The following is a 22,490-nucleotide window of genomic DNA, read 5'->3' as shown; positions in this document are numbered from 1 at the left end:
TTAATTTATAAGCCGCCTAATTGTGACTGCGGCAATCAATTACATCATCGATTTACTTTTTTAGGAAACACATTCCCTTTCTTTGTCATACCAGCCCAATACATCTAATACAAGTACAACAACCTATCTATCTCACTGCTTGTCAACCACCACCGATAATACAATCCTTCCACTACAACCAGTAATACAAAAAAACCACCATCACCAATATTACAAACAACACCACCACCAATAACACAAACCCCACCACCACCACAACCAAAAATACAATCCCACCACTAACACCAATAATATAATCCCACCACTACGATCAGTAATACAGAACCACACCACCACCACAAATAATACAAACTCCATCACCACCACCAATAATACAATCCCATCACTACCACCAATAATACAAACCCCACCACCAATAATACAAACCTCACCACTACCACCAATAAAACAAACCCACCACCACCACCACTACTACCAATAAAACAAACCCACCACCAACACCAATAATACAATCCTATTACTACCACCAATAATACAATCCCACCATCATCACCAATCCTACAAATCCCATCACCATAGCGAAATCCCAACCGCCATCACTAATACTACCCACCTCAATACTCCCGACGATACCCCAAACGTCCCCCTACAACGTGCCACACAACACCATTACAGTTTACACCAGTTGTATATTATATATCAATTTTATATCAACATGCTTCATTCGTACCTTCTTCTTCAGAGTTATACGTCCAGTGCTCATCGTCATCAAAATGGGTGTCACCTCCTTTTTCCTCCCCGGGGTAGAACGCATGCGCCAGGATCAACCCTGAAGAGACAATTTATTGTTACAATGTGACAATCAATTAGCAGTCTATAGCAGCCATTTTGTGTATTTTCATTCTTACTAGGTGAGCACATCTGGGCCATTTAGTGGATATTTCGGTACGGTAAGGTTCACGAAAGGAAAGTACTTCAGTGTAAGTGCAGTGACAAAGTTAACTAGTAGTGCTTGGATATTCACGAAAACGAGATTCAAACCGATAAAGTGGCCTTTATTTCTTCATTTGATTGATAACATAAAGATTGAATAGGACATATATTGCTTTGCTTGTCTATGTTTAAATAATATAACTTTGTGATCTTCAGTAGTACGATAAACTGGATAAACTTGTTGGAAAGACATGCACGAGCCAAAACAAAGATGGCGCCCTGCCAGCTGCTGACTCGTTAGTTTAGTGAGGTCAAGGTCGCCTTTTCTTCTGTCGCTTAGGTTCTAATAAAACAGTTGTTCCAATTCACTGTGGCACGTGTCGCAGTGGATAAAATATTTTGAATTTGATTTCATTTTATTTTTAACGATTATATGGGTGACGTCAGCACGTATGATGCCCTCAGACACATCTGGTGTCTACAAAGGGGATTATGAATTGAAAAAGAAATGAAAGGATTACATTTAGTGTATCGACTTCGGAGGGCGTTAGGTATTGTAAAACGCACGCGAGTGTTCTCACATATGGCGAAAATATATGAAGGTAATAGACATAGGATTTGGGAGATCCCAAGCTGCCGCCAAACCATCAGCCGTAATATGTAGGCAGTGCATCATCCCCCATCCTCACGGCTCCCCCCAGTCCGCTATATCGGACGCCTTCTTGGCTCAAATCCAACTCCCTGTCATGTTAATTCTCAATAAAAACTTAATAGTACTATTTCCTCTGCATGTCTGTTACAGTTTGTACATCCGAGGCCGACACTTTCTTTAGTGTATTTAAAGCAGACATCAAAAGTAAACGTTTAACAGATACTTTTCAACTCGGGATTAGTTTTCGAGTTCAGACCAAATATTTTCAGAAACAGACGCAACAAAAAATGAAAGTTAATGAAGTTTGAATAATACGGTATATATGTGTAGCGGTTGATTTCCGGTGATCCGTTACACGCTACCATGCACGATGTCTACTCTTACATTGTTTCTAGACTGTCAATGTCCGGAACATGTTCTGCACTTTTATTATGTATCACGTTACCATGGTAATGCATGGCGTCTTGACATGCACGCTCTACAGAGAGTGTGAGGTAAACGGAAGTTCATGACCGCAGACCATTTGTCCTGGTATAGATGTCGGGAAGTCGTGTCCATACAATATGTATCTTAATCACTATGATCAGCTCTACCAGACGAACAAACAAAATTGATACCATGCTACACGTTCAGTACCTCCAACTACTTTTATACAAAAACTATGTCATATTATTTACATTAGGAAGTGATTTGGTCATATTACAGATTCGCTAATCCTCTGTCTATACATAGCAGCTCAATAATGTATAAGTCAGTACAACATTTTATGTTGGCAGGTTTTCAATGGAGATCCTTAACGCGCAAGGCAATATAACGTGTTGAAGCTATTCTTTTATATGAGTAATAGTACGCCTAAACTGGAATCGAAAGACTTGAAGACGACAGAAATTCATAACAATTAAATATTGTGGTCACGACATAAGAATTGGTTCGCCGCAGAAATGAGCGTATGAGGCGACCAATGAGGACACAACATCTGCAAAATCCAATATTTTTTTCCTTATTTCCTGTATTTGCGGAACATTTTAGAAATTACTAGCGATTTGCTGCATCGATTGCAATACATTGGTTCTTAATCATTACCAACGTTTTTTCCTTTTCTTAAACCCTTACTTTTCGTGTGTCTTATTGTACAGCTACCCTTTATAGCAATGGTATAATGACTGACCTTGTATGGCCTTGTTATGTTAATATCACGTCAATATTAATTCTGATTTTGTATAAAGGTAACACGTTTTTACGTCAAAAATAAATTTCAGTTAATTTTACCTTGTCCATCAAAAGGGTAGCCATCTTGGTGAAATTTGTGTGCGAACTTGATCATGATGTCAGCCACGCCGTTCGGTACCTCCGTAAAAGTGAGGTTGGTGACGTCACTCCATACTTGGAACCCCTCGTATATCGCCCGTCTCGTTTGCTTCATTGGCATGTCAGGTGTATAATTAAGTATTCTGCAAACGAAATAAAGAAAATATTGTAAAAACATCTAATACTCAAATACCAAAGCAGCCAACAGAATCTATTAAAAATCAATTTAAAAGAAGATATTGACAATATAACACTTATACATGAGTAATTTGAAAACAACGACATCTCATGAAAAAAGGACGATCTCGCAGATCAAACGAGATTTTGTAGTAGCAAGGAGTCCAGTACATACGTATTGGACGTGTAACGAATCTAAACTTATCAGAATTGTTACCGCATCAGAAAATATTTGTAATATGATGCCGAATGGTCTTAACACTATAACGATAATGATAATGATAATTGTGACAACATGACGTCACACAAAATTTTCTGTGATGACGTCATATCCGCTAACTTCCAAAAACCTTTTAGGACACTTTATTATTTCAGAAGAACATGTCAATAGAGACAAAACAGCAGTTTTCAATCATAAACTGTGGAACATCTGTCCGACTTTATGTATTAATGACAACAGAAGCCTCCATTAATCCCAGCGCATCAATGTTATACATGTGCACGTGTAAGCTAAACTGGTCTCGGGGGTTCTCGGTTGACAGAACACATCAGACACCGCTCGTTATATATACTTGGCACACTTTCAAACGTTATGGAATATATGTCACGCGGTTCCGTGAAATATAACACGGCAGTCATTCCGTTTCCGCATTAAAATATCAAATTGAGAGTTCCACTCGACTGTGCCAGGCTTAACTATGTAAAGTGCTGATTTGACAGAAACTAATGTGAATTTCAATTAACATTTTTTAACTGACATCTGCTTATTACTAAGGAATGCTAAGCTTATGATGTCATTCAAACCAGAATACGTGCTTTGCATAGCTGTGTTGTACTACAAAGTGTAATAAATGACGATAATGGAAAAAACAAGTAAACAAAAAAAGGCAATTACTTGACTCGTAAAATAAATTTTTAAGAAAACAAAAAGATTTAGCAGTTTCTTCCTCCACATATGAACTCGAGATGAGATTTGACGTCGCGGAAAGAGACTTTTCTGACTATCGTGAACATCTTGGTGTCTCAATAAGTGGAGATTGTAAACGGTTAAACCCTTATCAAAAGTATACGGTATATGTCGTGTAGACTCAATTCAATTTATGAGCAATTAGAGAACTAAATTGTTTACTAGATTAAATATGACAGTGTGAATATACTCAAAATGAATCCTTCACTTTACAACAAGGAGAAATACAAACACACCGAATAAACTAATATATGAAACTTCAATTTTTATCAATACGTATTGAGATTATGGAACCCGAACGGATGTTCAAAAACTGACCCTGCATCACTAGATAAGTCCACGTGGAAGCAGTAATATAGTGACTTTTTACCCTCCAATGTAGCATATGTCAGTGGGAAAAAAACCTATTAGGGTCAAGAGCCACGAGAATATTTTCACCACAGAGACTTAGTATTACTTTACACATTAGACTTTTTAACATGTTTGCAAAAAATATCGCCCCGACGGTTCATTCAGAGGTAACTTTAAAGCATGCTCTGTTCTAACTTCAGTACCACCATGCTTTCGCGGTGAATCTCGTAAACTTAGTTTTTTCTTCTTCCAAGACTAAGTCATGGTTGTTGCAAATAGGTTTCCGACCTTTATGACTATTTTTAGGGCGTCATTCTTGCATTTGTGATATTCCTCTTGACAAAATGTACATCATATTTATTATTTTATTGTATTTCGATTCTCGCTTATCAAAGTTTAATATTTTATTGATGTATTTGATATATATATATGTGCTAACTAATTGTCTTATTTATGCATGCTTGTTATATTTCTGTTAAATGTTACAGCGTTTTTCTTATTTTCATGTTTTATAGTGTGTTTTATAGGTGTTATCATGTTAAACCATGTACAGACTTATAAATAAATTTGACTTGACAGTGACTTGACTTGACCTGATTGAAAAAAATAAGTAAATAGTCTATAATCTATACTTCATACGTCTCGATGTTTAACAAGGGACGCTACTCCCGCTACGTTTGACACATATGTCACGTGTGTGCTTGTTAATTAAAAGTGATTAACCGAATTTCATATGCCATCGGCCTCAGTCTCACAAAGACATGATTTGTTTTTGTCTGAAAAGTTAGAATAATTTTTCCGTCTAATGTACATGTTGTAACACTGTAAAAGCACTACAGTTTGACACAGACTCTAATATTGCTACAAATGTAACAAGCAAATCGTGTCATCAATACCAGAAAGGTTAATTAAATTTATAATTCTATAAATTGCTTATCTAACGAAGACCCTCCCTTACTGGAAAAACCAAGCCCCCTCCCTCATTCGAAAACCCCGTATTGCCCAAATCTGTCCACATTCAAGGGGACTTATTGTCAGAGAGTAAGCAAAGATCATTTCTTGTGCCTCATTACCCAACACGTGCGACAATTCCACCTGAAGATATAAATAGTTTCCAAATTAAGCCTCTATGTAGTCGGTACCAATGCCTGTGTTTTCATTTTTAATTAAACCCTTCAGAAGTACTTTTCACTTACATTATAGGAAGAAAGATGGCAAAAAAAACCTTCAGGAAATATGTGAAGCGTTTATTTGTAGTATATACAGAATCCTAACATATCGCAACACATACATACAGCACAAGTGAGTCACGAGCGGCAAAAAAGTAAGTATGACTAAACCCCGCCACGTCGATACTGTAACGTCCGCTATACATCCAGCTTCCTCAGCCGTCGCCAGGGTAATCACAGAGCTGTCCAATCACAATCAGAGACAACTACGTCAACACCACCCGGTCATGTGTCGGTCTTAAAAGGATGGGATATTCAAACACATGTCACCGCGGCATTCAACCAATACTCACGCTGTGATTTTCACACTATCGCGCCTTTCATGGTATTTATTGTTTATATTTTAATAGATTCATTTGAATAACAATATGCAAAAATATTCGGGAGTGTATGAACGTATGAAATCCTCGAAACAACGTAGAAAATTGGTAGTAACACCAACCTGACAAGTGGTTAACAGTTCATCTAGAGAAGGTAATAGGGTGCAAAATTGTTCAATGCTGAGTAAAATTGTCAAACCGCAAATATTCCCCAAAAGTCTGCGGTCTGTCTCTCGTTCGTGTCTTACATGTACAGCAAATACCACCTACTGGGACAGATACAGAACATGTATCACTTACAACGTAAAACACTTTGTTTACATATAATATGGTACCGAGTACCCGCCCTCTGGCGGGAGAAACCAAATAATGGATCTACTATACACAGCCTCTAGTGGAGAAACAATTTATTTCTCCTAATCTACATTTATTATATACAAATGTATATTTCAGTTCAGTGCGAGTTACAATTTGGTCATCATAAACCATTAAAAGAGACGTTCGCACTGCATTAAAGCTGTGATTAGGGAAGCTATTTGTTCAGGAGTGTGACGTCATATATGCAAAAGGTTACTAACTGATGCTTCTTTAAATCAACCAGTCATAAAAGGAAAATGATACCCACTGGTGTTTCATTGACTCAGGGATAATAGATAACTTCTACAGTCTCTGGCGATAAACACAACTTTGTCACTCTGAGAAGATTTCTGAGGTAGCATGCCACATTTGTAAACATTTTTCAATTTCCTCAAGATGAGTAAAAAGTGAAGAACAAGTACACGACCACTCGGCTCCTTACAAGCTGTTTCCCCAAGTGACCTCACACTAACAGGTTTTGTTTCCCCAAGTGACCTCACACTAACGGGTTTTGGCAGCTGATGTTACCGTGATTTTAATCCCGGCAATATACTTTTTATTACGGTGATAGCCGGAAACATGAAACTGAAACAGGCGGATAAAAAATGTTTCGAGAAGGTAAAACTTGGATAACGCAATTAATGAAAGTTTCAGGTAGTTCGTGTAATATCTGTTTAAAACTTCCCCTAACTGATGATTTCGGTAATGAAAAGAGTTTAAAGTGAAAACTGATTTTGGATAATATGCCACTGACGAAATATTCGATTTACAGGCTTCAACTCAAAACAATCTGCGAGTTTTACTATTTGAACTTATTCAGAGAGTCTACAGCTGTAATGCACAGCAGTAGTTTTGCGGACTTCAAATATACACTTATGAATGTGTTTGCGTTTCCGATACAGACACGTGTGACAGTAACACAACACATTTAATCAAGAAATTGTGAGAACAGAGACACAGTGAAATATTCAAAACACGACAGCATTTACAGCAAATTTAAATCACAAGAAGCATGTTTGTCAAACACTTCAGACAATCCGTATTGTGGCATTTTGATTATACCGATCACAGGGACTTGATAATTGGTTACAGCTATGTTGGGACCTAAACTCAGGTGTTCCGAGTATTTTTACACGTTTTATGGGTTTATATAGGGTACCAACCCTCAGGTCCTTGTGATACCGATCACTGGTACCGTTTATACGTAACGTTTGTAATCCTGATTATACTCTATCCCCTTCCTTGTGTATGGTATCATCAGGATCACCTAAGGCAAAAGTGGATGACCCCGTCTGCGTTGAGGCTATGGGTCGTTCTGTGTGAGGAAAGCCCATTAACTCTGTGTAAACGATTAGCTTTAAGTTATCCTTTCAACAGATTCACGCGTAACACAGTCGACCGATTACGATCTTACAGCCTCCATTTTCTGGCTCTGAATCTCTTATTCTCATATCAGAGATGGCGACTCTGGAAAAACCCTAACGATTATCAGAACAAACAAAAAAATCGGACCGTCTATTTGTGATAACGAATTTGGCAAAACCCGTCAGTGTCTATAGTACAACTTTTGATAAGTCGGATAATCTGACCTCGATGGTGTGATTTTAAATCTATAAATTGGTGAGCTCACGCTCGGCTGACGACACAAAAGAACACGTGTCCAAAGTATGGTTAGCTTGCAGCCTTATTCCCGTTACTTTAATCAACAGAGGTATCTAAATGCACACGTGTGTGTATTATAATTATCACCTGAAGGCAGCAAAGATGAACAATATTGAATAAAATATCATAATTTAAATAATTGATTAGGTTAATGGAGCTTGAAACAAAGGTTCCTTGGACAGACAACTGACGATACATCCAATCAAATCAGGGTGATGATTCTGAGGCTGATTCAAGGGGTGAGTCAGAGGCTGGGTACCCGGTCTGTGCAGTACAAGGGGTGGGGGGAGAAAGGGGAGAATTTGGTAGGGTGTGATGACTGATGAGGCATACAGGATGATTAGCAGACAAAGAAGTCGGTGTCAGTAACCCCGGTGTATCCATCACAGTCTGACACAGTTGATGTATCGGTACCGACACTGGAGGTCGTACACTGTTTATTTATACGATTGTGACATGGGCATAACATTGGAGATCCTTGGCACATATTAATTATCTCTTTATTACATAATTAATTGTTACATGGTGACTTCACATCAAAGGCATTAATATCGCTTGTTTCGTGTCGGAGTAACACTCCTAATCTACGTCGAAGTCTAAAAACCGAAGAAATAACGCTAATGTAATGGATAAAATTATACCTAAAAGTTAAATATCTCCAATTCAAAATAATGAAGTTAATATGTGGATATTTATTTTTTACCCAACTCTTCGAAATCCAAGGGATTCGCTTTCGACACACGTATCTTCTCTGAATAAGATATCTATATCAAGGGCAGAACCGTTGAATTTCAAAGATGATATATCAAAGTATCCCACTCGGTAATCAGACGATGATCAGAGGATTACGGCGCTAGCGCTGAGGCTTGGCGATCTCGCTGTCCGTTTGTAAAATCGACGATCAATAAGGACAACAATGTGTTTCTTAAAAAGGGTAATGCAATCCTTCAATAAGAATATTTCAGAATCGATGTGCATCCCATTTATAAAAACTCAAACAAATAGAAACATCTGTTGGCGTTGGCTTAAAAGAATTTTCAGAATTATAAAAAAAGCTGACTCACTTAATTGCGTCTTTATGCTTGACATACTAGTTTACTTGCAAACAGGCAATATCATATAGTTTGCGCTGCATTTCTTTTTCAGTCGCTGGTGTATAAGATATTTACAGTGTACATGTATTTTGATACATTCGATACTATTTTTAAAGGAGCTCTCCTTGGTCTGAAATGTAAATAATCAGTTTCAATGACCCATACTTCCGGGTCCGGGTCGATAGCCAGAACCGGTTCCGGTATTATGATATCATCATTTTATAACGCCAAAAATAACGTTTACATATAATTGGGCGCTCGTGATCCGAACCTTTTGTGATGTATCGTAAGCCTAGAGGCGGCCAATCTTCCTCTCTCGAGTACAGTTATAGGGACTTGACACAAAACATCTGTTCTAATGCCGAGCCAATATTTGATGGATACAGCATTTGTGTATTATGTTTATATATAACTTATAGCTTATTGCTCTCATCACAAAACAGGCAATTGGGATATATTGAGTTTTGAAATTGGATGGCGCCGTCTATGCCACAGGAAGCGTCTAAAGGTCAAATGCTTGATCTGGAACTACATTTTATTATATCTACCGGCGGAAGACCACATCTGTGGGTGTGATCTGTGATATGTCACAGACGTCGATGACAATGTGTGTGTTCCTCCGCCAATGTGTTTTTGGTCCTTGTAAGTGTTAGATCGGTGGGTTCTTATAGGACAGAACGCCGTACGTGCATGACGGCGACAGAAGAACGGTCGCTATTGTCTAACCGTCTAGATTAACATGTTTTATCGACCGGAAGTGTCTAGTGCTGACCTCTATCGGCCGGTTACGACGATGTCGTTCATCAGGCCGAGGGTGACAGTTCAATTAAACACACATTGTCTGTAATCTACCCTGTTAATTGCTTTGACTGTTCCAGATAAGTACAAATAATGACCACTGGTTAACTTGCCTTAGACGAGCTATGAATAGTATGTTTAATGTTAATTCGTTAGATAAAAGAAGCTTTTATTCTCAACGGAAAGAAAACTTTAATTGCATAAGGGGAAATGCTTGGTACTGACGTTTGTGTTTGTTTTCTTATCAAATCATAAATGAAAATGGCGCTCGGATTCCTTTGTTCCGTCAGTAACTGTATGTTCTATGGAGACCATCTGATACGGTGTGATTGGTATCAGGGTTGTGAAAGTTGTCCTGTTCCTTGTGATCCCTATCGGGGAAACACTGGTGCCTCAAAGTACCAGAAATATTCTTGGGGTATTGTGGTGGACTGACTGAGTGCTGGTCCATTTCTTGTCTCTACTCATTACAAACGGCTAAAATTAGACGGTGAAAAACAACAGCCTTCTTGACGATTCATAAAACTGTTCGCAAGTACACATTAGTAAACCCGATCTCAATGGGCCCTGCGCCCTCTTACACGTACTTGGCAGGTCATGGGAAAGTGCAGAGAGGCGAACAGAGCGGGAGGAGGATTGTATTATGATGCCTACCCGACGGCTAGCATGAATAAACTCAATCTGACACAGACATTTCATATCGAAATTAGAGTATGTTCAGAAAATGTCAAAATAGTCATCTTCAACATGTATACAGTTGAACCTGTAATTGTATAGACAACCCTCGTTTAACCTGATGTTTTCAAAAATAGTTTGTTGTATTTATCACGGGATCTCGCAGACATGGAATGTTATTGTAGTGTGTATCGTCAGAAAAAGGGTTTTGCACGTGGCTGTATTCTATACAGCATACACGTGTTTTTTTCTGAGACAATCCTGTCTATATGGAGCGCTATGTATTTTCATATGAGCTGTTTGATAAATGTAGACTGATATTGTAAATCTTTAAAGTCTGCTCACACATGTCGATATCTGCAGTAAAATATTAGAGACTATCCTAGAATGTTCTTGCGTTTACATTCGTCACTGAAACTTTACAAATGCAATGAAAATATGTTAACACACTCACCGGAAGTCGGGATGCACTGATAGGATTTGAACGGAAGTCAAGCTTCCATGCGAATAGGATCGGGGAGCGTTCGACTGAGATGTTTGTGCGGATGTAAAACAGACATGTATTGATTTTCGATTTATCTGTTTTGTTTTTCTATTTAACCACTCCTTACCACCACTGTCCGCTACATCCGCAAGGCTCGTGTAGGAGGTTGGCAGTGACGTAATAGGAGAGATTGATCGTCGGCACAGCCTCGGGATGATCCGAGGCGTACCCGTCATCCCCCATTGAGGGTACTAGTATATGTCACGAAGGCAGTGCCCTTTACCAAGCAGACCCAGACTAGTGTTGTCCGACTCCGCGTGCCTGAGAGAACGACAGCTCGACAGCACCACCTGACAGTGACGGATGGCGTTCTAGAATATAGCGTTATCAGCAATGGACTCGATTAATAGGATTTTTTTGTATAAATTAATTTTCTCGATGCACTTCAGACGAAGAATTATGTAACAGATTTGTCAATGGTGGCTCAAATCTGTCAAATGTTTGTACGTATTAGTACAAAATGTAGGAAATAGATAATGTTCAAGTCAACATCACTTCCATTGATGTACGAGTCCAAAACTGTATACAGTCTTCATCTCAGTTCTAAATAAGCGAGGAATGTTGATGTAAGTATAATCTAGACAGCATTTCGTGTTTCCATAAAACGGAATTCGTCAGTATGCATTGTAATACACGCGAACGAAGTCTTACGTGACCCCAATACGTACCATTATACACGTATTTAAGGCAACACGGTATTTAGTGGCACGGCTTAGACATTCTGACGTCTCAGTACATACAGATATATGTAAAATTATTAACAACCAGGAGTGTAAATCATTGATGGTCGAATACACGACGTAAGCTATACTCTCTAACAGGTTCTCTAAAAGCCCCGTAATTCCAATGTTTCCTTTCGTTCCCACTAACAAGGCAACGAAGAAACATTTTTAGGAAACTATGCACTACTGTTGGTCTTTGTTCTTCAACACTGGTTCGTTTGTACCAAAAGATGTTCAAACCAGTTCCCGCAGCATAAAACAGACCATTAACAACCATACCAGTTTGGGTTCGAGGCTAACGACGACGGGAAGAAAGGATTATAACTGCGTTTTTGATACAATCAATGTTTCAAGATCTACAAAGATATGGAAACTTTCCATGTAGTAACCACTTCCAGAATGCTACCAATAATTAGCACTTTGTTATTACAAACAAAGACTAAAAGGATTCTCCTAACTACAACTACTTTTATTTATCTTTATCACATAAGGAAACTGTTACGTAGTTTATAAAACCATGACATGCTTTAATTTATGAAACATGTGTACCGTCACTTTTTGTGACGTCACATTGAATACTTAGTTGACATCACAAACCTGATCTGAAAGGTAATTTTGGTAGCATTGATTTTCCTTGCCAAATCATTTTCACAAAATCTGTCAGTTAAAAACTTGAAAAAGATGAAATGAAAAAATACACCTGTTTTTTCAGAGTCATCATACTGAAATTTTAAGTATTCACAATATTTGAATAATAGAATATATTAGTTTCCACTTCATAAGAGTTTGTGAAATTCCCTTCGATTTCTCAATTGAGGATCCAAGTTCCGTTGAGTCAACTCAGTGCTTTATCCAAAACAAACACGTCACCTTTTAATAATAAGGACCATAAGTATATAAGCTACACGTTTCCAAAACACGGCTTAACCTGAAGAATACTGACGCAACTAAATGGATATGGATGAGGAGCGTGAGATTTGTTAGGGTTTTAAATTATTTTACGTTATATAATGTGTAATTTGAATCTGCGTCACATGATATGGACCACGTGACCTCACCGTGCCGATAAGTACTTCCTTAGATCATGATTGCTTTAAGATGTGAGATTAGATCTGCCGCGCATATCTCGTGTTACACAGACTAGGTATAAGGAGGGTTAATGCCATTAGGCTAGGAGGCGTTGAAAGAATCTACGTCACAATACCAATATTGTGTACAATGTAAATATACACTGATGTTTATTTACCTAACTTCTCGATGAATCGCAACTGCTGAACAGTTTGGTGTTATATATAGAACAGATTCGCGGGGAAAATTAGGTAAACTCGCGGCTGTATTTCAATATAAAAAGCCCGACTGTCAAATTGTTAGATTTCAAATACATCTGTGTCAATTCTACAGAAGGTGGCATTCCTACAATCAAGTTTTCCTTTACCTAACTATAAATGTGACCTTATATATCAACAATCTTGCATTTTGCGTCCATTAATATCAAACAAGCGTACAGCGATGCACCGCAGCCGAGTACGTCCTATAAGCATGTACTACCACGAGGCAGTACCCTCCTTCCCTAATAACCCTTCAACTGCACAAGTCATTACCTCACCGACCCGACACCAGTGACGCTGAACACCGCGTTATAGCCTTAAAATCTAATAACTGCCACTCCCGATGTAAAGGTACCCCACTCTTGTAAAATTTGAACCACATGGTTCCTGTTAAAGGCGGTTTGCTTGCGTTTTCCAGAAGGCCCTTGTCTCTTCCCGACACTCCAGCGGTACTTTAACATGCCTTCGGGCTACATAAAACTATCGCGTAAAAAAATCCAAAATGCTAATACTATTTCAGTATGTTTTCGTTAGTTCTGGCTGTGTTTTTGTTGCCCACAGTATGAGTCTGTTATGGATCCCTAGTGTTATAGTTTGTGTTTCTAATTTAGCACTATACACAACATGTAATATATACCCTTGGGGCCGGTAACCCCCCCCCCCCCCCCCCCCCCTCGCTCTCTCTCTCTCTCTCTCACTGTGTCACAAACCCCCTACGACTCCATATCCTTATGTAATATTATAGAAATACGTTCATTCGTCGATTTGCGTTAATGATCCCCGGGGACATTTTGTACATCTGGCAAATCTGTTTCAAGGCAAAATCGTACCATTTTGATAAAAAGGCAAAGGCTCCGTGAACCTCTCTAAATAGCACACGACATGTCGTACGTTACAAGGGAGATAGTTACCCAATGATACATTTGGAGAACTAACGTCAATATTGGAAAACGTTATGTCGCCATTTAAAAAAAAAACCTACCAACGCTGTACAATATACGTAGATTACGTGGCTTCGTCTGTTTGTCTACCTAACGACTCAACACATGGTAGCGTCAGTACACGTACTTATTTTGGATAGTAATATGGCATGTATACACAAAACACATGAAAAAACTCTGCCAAAATAAAATACCGAGACATCTTTCCTACATCGTTTGCCAATCGTTGCTGCTCTGCAACCACACACCGTACATCATTGAACCAGAGACCAGTATACCAGTTTACAATAACACTGTCATTCCATAAAGAACATGTATTTATCGTACTATTAACAAAATGGCATCACACCTAGGATATAATTCGATACGTCTCTCGAGAATCGTACATTATTTATATATGACGCACATGTGGATCCGTGCGTTGCAATAAATATTGTTGTGGACCACAATATCGTGGAGTATGATGTCTGGACATAGATCACAGACATTACCACGTGGTCATAATAAAACCATTAAGAGGAACCACCATGGCTTCAAGCACGTGCGTATATTCCATAAAACAAAAACTCCAAGGACGCGTGACAACGTCCCAGTGATGCAACTCGCTGTAAAAAAACCTACATGGTCACAGTTTGACAATGTACTAAATCTCCCCGTGACAAGAGATATTAGGTTGTAACTTCCGAGCACGTGGTAATGGCCGCTATATTCCGGTCGTCCGCCCTCATTCATGCAGGTTGTGATGACAACAGACTACACCACAACCACACAGAACAAGGGCGGACGATCCCGGCAATCTGTCTTCTCGTCCAAGGTCCGGTCGTCCACAGATTTGAACAATTTTGACATTCTAATTGCGATACAGTACCTCCGGTGACCACAACCCCACAGTAACACTGCTCTAGAGGAACTAAAGGAGGGAGACATGGCGACTAGTCGACTGCAGCACGTATCCAGATGTATATATCAAAGTATGAAACCCAACACCCACAGTGGCACCGTAACACAGCCGGCACTGCGGGACTGCAATGCGAACAAAACTTCAAAACTTTCTCATACCAACACCGCCCGTGTCCCCGATACAGCCAGATTTGGACCAGCTGTTGGCCGAGCAGGATTTAGCTGGTACTACTTCCGTTACCGGGGTCGCTTTCAAACCACCTCGTTAATGGGCGGAATGTGTGTCAAGGAACGATGGGGAGGAAGACGACCCTTGTGTCACGGGAGTCCATCAAGGGTTTGGGCCGTGTTCTAATTGGTATGGCATCATTAACGCGCGCACCAGTTGGGAAACATTAAACAAGGCATAAGGGGGCACGCTAGCTTTGCATCTAATATAAAACTATAGTGTATGTTCCTGCTATAAAGGAGATAAGTCTTGTCGATATTAACATGGTCGCACTGATGCTACGTACGGTAGAATTATTGCAGAGTAAGGAAAACAAACTGAAATTACTTCATTTCGATTGTAAAGAATAGCCACGTGTCCCGTCCTTATGTGAAGGTCAAATTCGAGACCGGATGTTAAATTAGCATGCAACAACTTTATCGCAGGGTTCATTTTTATGTATTCTATAATTAACTATTTTTCTCTACCTTATAGGATTGTTACAGTTACAATAAGCATTATACGTTAATTGCACTTACAACACTTCAAATAAAACACTTTACCTAATATTTCCTACCAAAATCAACTTCCTCAAACATGCTATTTGGTCCCTACATATCATACAGAATTTTACTGGCTTAGCCCGAATAAAATTAGGGCGGCGTTATCTCAAACACTTATCATTACACAAAAAATAAAAGATCGAAAATAATTCTTGAGGGTTTTTTCGGTAGATAACGGCGGGAAATCAAACCAGACACAGTTTGGAGGGGGTTCATTAAGTGCTTCAGGCAAACGGTGATCCCAATGTTGATGGAAGTTTCGAAAACCTGTTCCAAAATTCTACATTTAGGGTGACCATTCATAAATGAGATGTCCTAGTTTATGAAACGCCTTTCAAATATCTCTTGATTTATGTCTAGTCTTCAAATGCTGAAATGTAGCCAAACATCATCTAATGTTTTGGCAACTACAAATTGAGGATGATCATGATGAGAGCATGTTACATACTTTAACAAACGTTTAAAACTTACCGTGGATTTGTTCTAAAACATCAGTACCCTGATTGACTTGCATTACTTTATTACATCCTTTACAAACGCTGGGCGTTGTCGGGAAAGAGGTAATGTACGCACGCCAATGATAAACGCCGTGGCCAGAATCATTATAACAAGCGCGGTACAGTTCGTTAAGAAGGAAGTATTGGATAGGCGGGAAACGATCAATTGTTTCATTTGGATATCAAAAGAGTAGTTTTCTTTCTTCAAAGTACATCGCAAAATACCGATAAACATCTGTTTGTAAACGGCGTCAATGTGTTCCACATACATCACCACCAACAAAGCAGACCTCACAGAACCCCAACAAATCCACTACCACTAATTGGATCTGTTCCCGGTGCTGGCGACCTGTCAAATAACCTTCGGGGGTACACGTCAGTGTGCCTGAGGACGGTTACACTACGTACACTTCCCCATCTCTTTGTTGTGTAACAAACATAGTGTTCCCATCTTTAAACCTTTCAGATCGTTCACAAAACACATTGCTTCCATACCAGTGTATATCATATAGCGTGATTTGGAAGACACATAGCATACGATTTTTTCAGTACTACATGTGTAATACCAACATTGACTGCAGGGCTCTTCACCGTGATGTTTTTGACTATTTTATAATATTCCACTGAATTTAGTTTGAGAGTAATAAAGCATCGACATTGTTATTCTTTTTGCAGTTATCTTCGATGCTAGTCAAAGAAGCAACTTCGAAACATCATGATCTAATTCGAAGCTTCTCTTGTCCTTAAGGATGACTGATGAAGAGGTTACTGAACATGTTCTAATTATTTAACAATAAATATATGATCAGAGTGTGACATTATCATGAAAGCACCTCGAACAACGTTCTAATTATATGCTTATTTTGACCTTCTACGAGACTATATTCCCTGCCAAATGTTCAGTATTTACGTAATGGTAACAACTCGTTTACCCGTTGCCAGTATAAAAGGTCCGCGTGGAGTCCTGTACTGTTTGCCTTTGGCATGATAATTCAGTGAGGTAGCACTCTAATACTATAGTCGAGATCAGATCCGCGCTATTGCAAAGAGGCAAAAACACCAATATTTCGTTCCAGCGCAAACGCATGCATAACACACATTAGGCGCCTCCTTAAATGACCTTAGCTGTCGATGGGTCGCTAAACCCAACAACCCTAACCAAACCAAACTCACATTAGCCTGTATATTAAATAATTAAAAGGCTCCTTCGATTTGGAAAAATCTACAAGAAAGTCCACTGTGTGTATTGAAAGTATGACATGTTGTTATCCTTGGAATATTGAACAAAGAGTTGGTTGTCTGTAATTATAAAAAATCCCCACTATTTACTTGTACTATCATATGCATTGTGTAAAGAGAGCACCCCTTACCTGTAGGTAAGATCTTTCTTTTTCCATGAGGAATGAGATAACACGTAGCGTTTCCGGCGCCGTCCGTAATCGTCCGTAGACTCATCCTCATCCGGGACACCACAACGCTTCCTGCTCATTAGGGCGATCGTCCGTTGGTCGACGATTCCTGTCGGACTGAGGTTGCCTTTCCGTTGTAGCCTCTTGATGGCATCTGTGAGATCTTCCTGTGACATCAGGTTTTGCGTCATTTCCGTATTCGCGCCCTTGAGATATCCATAGCGCTTGAGGTAACTCTGTCAAAAGATCGAATGTCAACCCGTTAAACATGTTAATTTTATTATACAGCTTACATACATATCAAATCCTCTTGATTCTTAACTTATAGGATTTTACCCGATAAAACAGCGTTTGTGTCAATATAGCACACTATGGTTCCAGAGAATTCGAAAGGTGGGTGGATGGTAGGGGTAGAGCGATGGTTCAACATTTTAGTTTTGGTGATTAGGGTTTTACGCCCTATGAACAGCTATGGTCATTTAAGGACGTGCCAGGTTTTGATGGTGGTGGAGGAAAGCCGGAGTACCCGGAGAAAAAAACTCCGACCTCCGGACAGTACCTGGCGACTGTCCCACGTATAAACCTCGAACCCACGACTCGGTATCTTATGTTCCTTTAACTGATTGGGTATCTTGTATTAATGGAACTATATTTAGATGTTTCCCATCTTATTATATGGTATGTCGTTTCACTTACTTCTCTCTTATTCGTTCTTGGTATCTCCTTAACGTTTTGGGTTTGAAAACATTACATAACCATTGCAAAGCTGCTGGTGGTGGTGGGGATGGAGGGAGGGGGTTCAGTAACACGTAATTTATGACATTGCCTTCGCGTTACTAAAATAGAACGTTTGTACAATTTTATCGCTACCCACTAAAAGCCAGAACGTATTGTTACGATATACTGTACATAGCTCACACGGGTTACTGGTACTGTGTCGGGCTTCGTTTGTTTGTATTACCATCCTAAGTGTCGTGTCTGGAATAACACTGCATGATAAGGTGTAAGAGATCGTTCCTCTACCAGTAAGTAACTACTACTATGCATCCGTCGTCTGACACGATAACATCAAGGACGGAATACAGATCCCCAAAATCTGTCAGAGATCTGGGAGGGCATGTGATGTAAGGGATAAAGGACTCCCCCGCAGGCACGAAATAGAAATAAAAATGGCCGCAGCCATCATACATTCCTTTCGGAACACCTCGGCCGATTCAGTTTTGACGAGATTATTCCGAATACCATTTTTATTTATTTATTCTTTTTTTGTTTACTCAGCATATGGAAATGTCTGTCTTGTTAAAGCGGCGTGGTACAGAGTGCTGTTGGACTACGAGATACTATTCTACATAAGAATAAGACATTGAAAATTAGAGATGCCAGAAGAAAAGGAAAATAATATCATAAATTAATTAAATAAATCACAACACTGATTTTAAAAAAGGTAGGTGCTTCAAATGCACATGATACATAATTTTTTTACTTTTAAAAATATTTTTATTTCAGGTGTAAAGACAAAAGATCTAACGATTTTTAAACAAACACAAAGATTTAATACGAAATACAGAAAACCTGAAAAAAATATAATAGTTTAATCGCGATATCAAATGTCTCACAGCCATGATAAACGATAGAAAATGATACAGCCGTCAATTTGATAGAAAACATACGATATCTCTAAAGTGACTTATCAGTAAACTCGTGGAACATTTCAACTGTCGGTCAGCAGGATACCGTGCCGACAACATAATCTGACACAAATATATTTATAGAATTGTTATGAATATTGTAAGTGGCGTTACAAACAGAGTTCTGGGGGTGGTTCTCCTTCATTTGCCATACTTTTTAACCATAATGGTTATTGAGTATCGTTTTATGTATATTTATCGATATTTGTATGTTTCTTTAAAGATAATATCTTTATTTATCACCAATTCTTGAAAATTACTTTTAATCCACGACATTAATTTCAATTTTATAATACAATGTATTATTGAAACTATCATAAATATCTATAATGAAAATTTCAATTTGTCTTTTATATCAACTTCATTAGTACGAAACGTGTCTAAAGCGATGAAAGTAACGAGTGGAATATTTTCCGTGTTTATCATTCCATCTTTTACCCCTACCCATATTTTGTTAAATGTCACAATCACAGGGACCTGTAAATTCGGTACAATTTAGCTTTGTTTTGACCTTAAACTAACTTGTTCGTGGTAAGGTCCCTGTAATCGAAACGACAAACTATACACAGAAATGACACCAGAAAAAACATACAGTGTCGGTGTACTCGCCGACGATCCACCATCAATTATTGTCTATATTCGCCCCGTGACATTTCTAAATCGCTGACATTTGTACATTATATATGTTCCGTAAATAAACTATCATAGCTTGATACAGACTCGTTATTATATTAGGAGCAACTTGACCGAGACAGGGGTCAACACTCAGCCGTGTATACCGAACACATTTCCCAATGGGCCGGTCAAACGGTCATTTCACTTGGTCATTAGTCTGACCAGGCCGTTCCTAATTATACCCAGGTGGCCAGATGGACACAAGCGTAATTACTTATGTCCGAGAAGACAGTCCGAGGATTATTCACATCAGTCTTTGATCAGCTGACCAAGACGTAGGCCAGACCTATGATCGAAAGACAACAACCGGATGTGGGAAGATGACCAAAGGTTGGACACGATTTGACCATCGATCCCTCCATGATTTACTATTACAAACTAAAGATGGTCAAATCGGAGAGACTAGGTACCATCTTGTCAATGTACGAGTCCGCTTGACCCAAATCCTGTATACTAACAAGACGTTCAAGACGAGCATAGTGATCAAAAAGGAAGATGTCCCAGCTAATGTCATGTGATCAATATGTACATTGTGAGGGTTCTTACATTGTTGAATAACGAAGGGTATTGACCCCTGACCTTAGTACTCCCTAATGGTCATAGGGGGAGGGGGAGGGGATGATTGAAGGTCCTATGGTTACAATTATCGAAAGGTTGGTAAGCAAACATATTACATTTTATGACCTTCAGATTCAGACACATATAATATCACACATGCACGTGCATGTTATGTCACAGGCTAAGCAAGTTTGTCACTGTCACTAGGGGTCGGGGTCAGCAGCGGGAGGGGGTGTTCGCTTCGGGGAATAAGGTTTGTTATGTTGTTCATACCGGATAGGAAAGAGTCCGGAAACTAGTACTTGTTATTGTATCCACATCCATGGTCTAAATTGATGTCCGGTGAAGGCCGGTCGATTTGAAGTGTTGTGTTATGTTAGTCAACATCCAGTAACGGCATCATGTGAATAAGATGAAAGTTTATTGACTCATGTTAGGGGAAAACACAAACAAAAACATCACCGAAAGTACTGACCTTGCTCTTCAATGCTTAAAGGGAGCAAATTGGTATACTGTGATAAGGATAGGACTAGCGTTTTATCACGTTTGAGCGTAAGCAACGATAGAAATAAAGACCTGTTTTTCACTGTGTCTGTGTTACATTGGCGCAGTGTTCGTGTCATTAGCGCTGAATCAGTCACTAAATATATCTGTCACTGGCGCTGTATGTATATCATAAGCGCCGAATCTCTGTCACTGGCGCTGTATGTGTGCTACACTGGCGCTGTTTCTGTATGTTATATGTGCTGTATCCATGTGTCTTTTGCGCTATATCTGTGTGACGTTGGCGCTTGCATCGGTTCGACAATGGCAAATATGTATGTGTAACATTGGCGCTGTGTTTGTGTCATCTGTGTCATTAGCGCCATTTAATTGGCGTTGTATTGTTCGTTTTAAATTTTGATTGATTAAAAATACCATTGACACTGTACATGTACTTAAATTTTATTAAGAGTATATATAAATAAAATCCTACATTGTTCTCTTTGAGTCTAGGAAGCTAGTTAAGTTTGCTCTATGTTCAGTTGGTAGTGTCTAGGGAGGAAGCTAGCGTGACAATAGGTCATCCCTCAAACAATGTTCAGCGAAACAAGCCAATACAGTTTGGTACTGTATCCTGTGTTTGAGGTTACTTGGGGTAACGCTAGATAGACACAGGTACAAGGTCAGCCAGGACGTTTGAAGTAGCCTATTTATATAAAGAAGCTGCTTGTCGTGTCAGTGCGGTCACGTGCAGACGAGTAATTGGAGCACTAATCGTGATCACTGTATTTAGAAATAGACCAGACCCTAATTTACCGTCATAGACACAGTCTCACTTTACAATGCTTGTCGGCCAGTGCGCCTGTTTTCATTTCCTAATATATAACAAAGAAACATTGCAAATCCAGAAATAAGGAAAATCTGAACAGTTTCCGAGGCACAATTTCATTAAATGAATGTTCCTAGACTAGTTGTTAATAAGACCTTCTCTGGATGGTATCACCATATTGATGAAATGTCCTTATAAACTCTACCAAAAACAATAAATTCGAAAGCCGCTATAGAAAGAATAGACAAGGGTTAAATTGTGCAGGTCATCAAATGATAAATAAACAAAACTGCTCACGAAAACTTTTTAATGTAGAGTGACGTGCGAGAGCAATAGATGCAGGCGTAGTGTTACACGCGAGTACAATCGCCATAGAGAGTATAGGTATATCAGTATTCATGAAAGTTTCAAAGGGTGATCAATCGTGACGTCATACACATTATGTCCGTTTAGAGTGTGTTTGTAACGAATCAGTCCTCACTGAGTTCAAGTACATGTAGAATAAGTTGCACGTGCGATCAATGCTCAATAGATCGATGTCAGTGACCAACGACATTGCATCTGATAGCAGCAAGCATCAAGTGTGTCAGACGCGCCTATCTTTGTCTCCAAACATTGCTAC

At 39.1% G+C, this 22,490-nt stretch overlaps 1 protein-coding gene across 2 annotated transcripts in view; it reads right to left on the bottom strand.

Annotated features, from left to right (window-relative positions):
* LOC110462877 (matrix metalloproteinase-2-like) overlaps positions 1-22,490 on the bottom strand; it is a 46,105-nt gene that overhangs the window by 8,079 nt on the left and 15,536 nt on the right. For both annotated transcript variants that reach the window (XM_021517112.1, XM_021517113.1), the window contains 3 exons: positions 17,597-17,871; positions 2,855-3,036; positions 731-829 (listed from right to left, as the gene is read on the bottom strand). In XM_021517112.1, coding sequence (XP_021372787.1) covers positions 731-829; positions 2,855-3,036; positions 17,597-17,871 — 556 coding nt within the window. The remainder of the gene's footprint in view (positions 1-730; positions 830-2,854; positions 3,037-17,596; positions 17,872-22,490) is intronic.

The sequence above is a fragment of the Mizuhopecten yessoensis genome, unplaced genomic scaffold, assembly GCF_002113885.1.
Source record: "Mizuhopecten yessoensis strain PY_sf001 unplaced genomic scaffold, ASM211388v2 scaffold10839, whole genome shotgun sequence".
NCBI lineage: Eukaryota > Metazoa > Mollusca > Bivalvia > Pectinida > Pectinidae > Mizuhopecten > Mizuhopecten yessoensis.
This window is presented reverse-complemented; position numbering and strand designations above follow the sequence as displayed.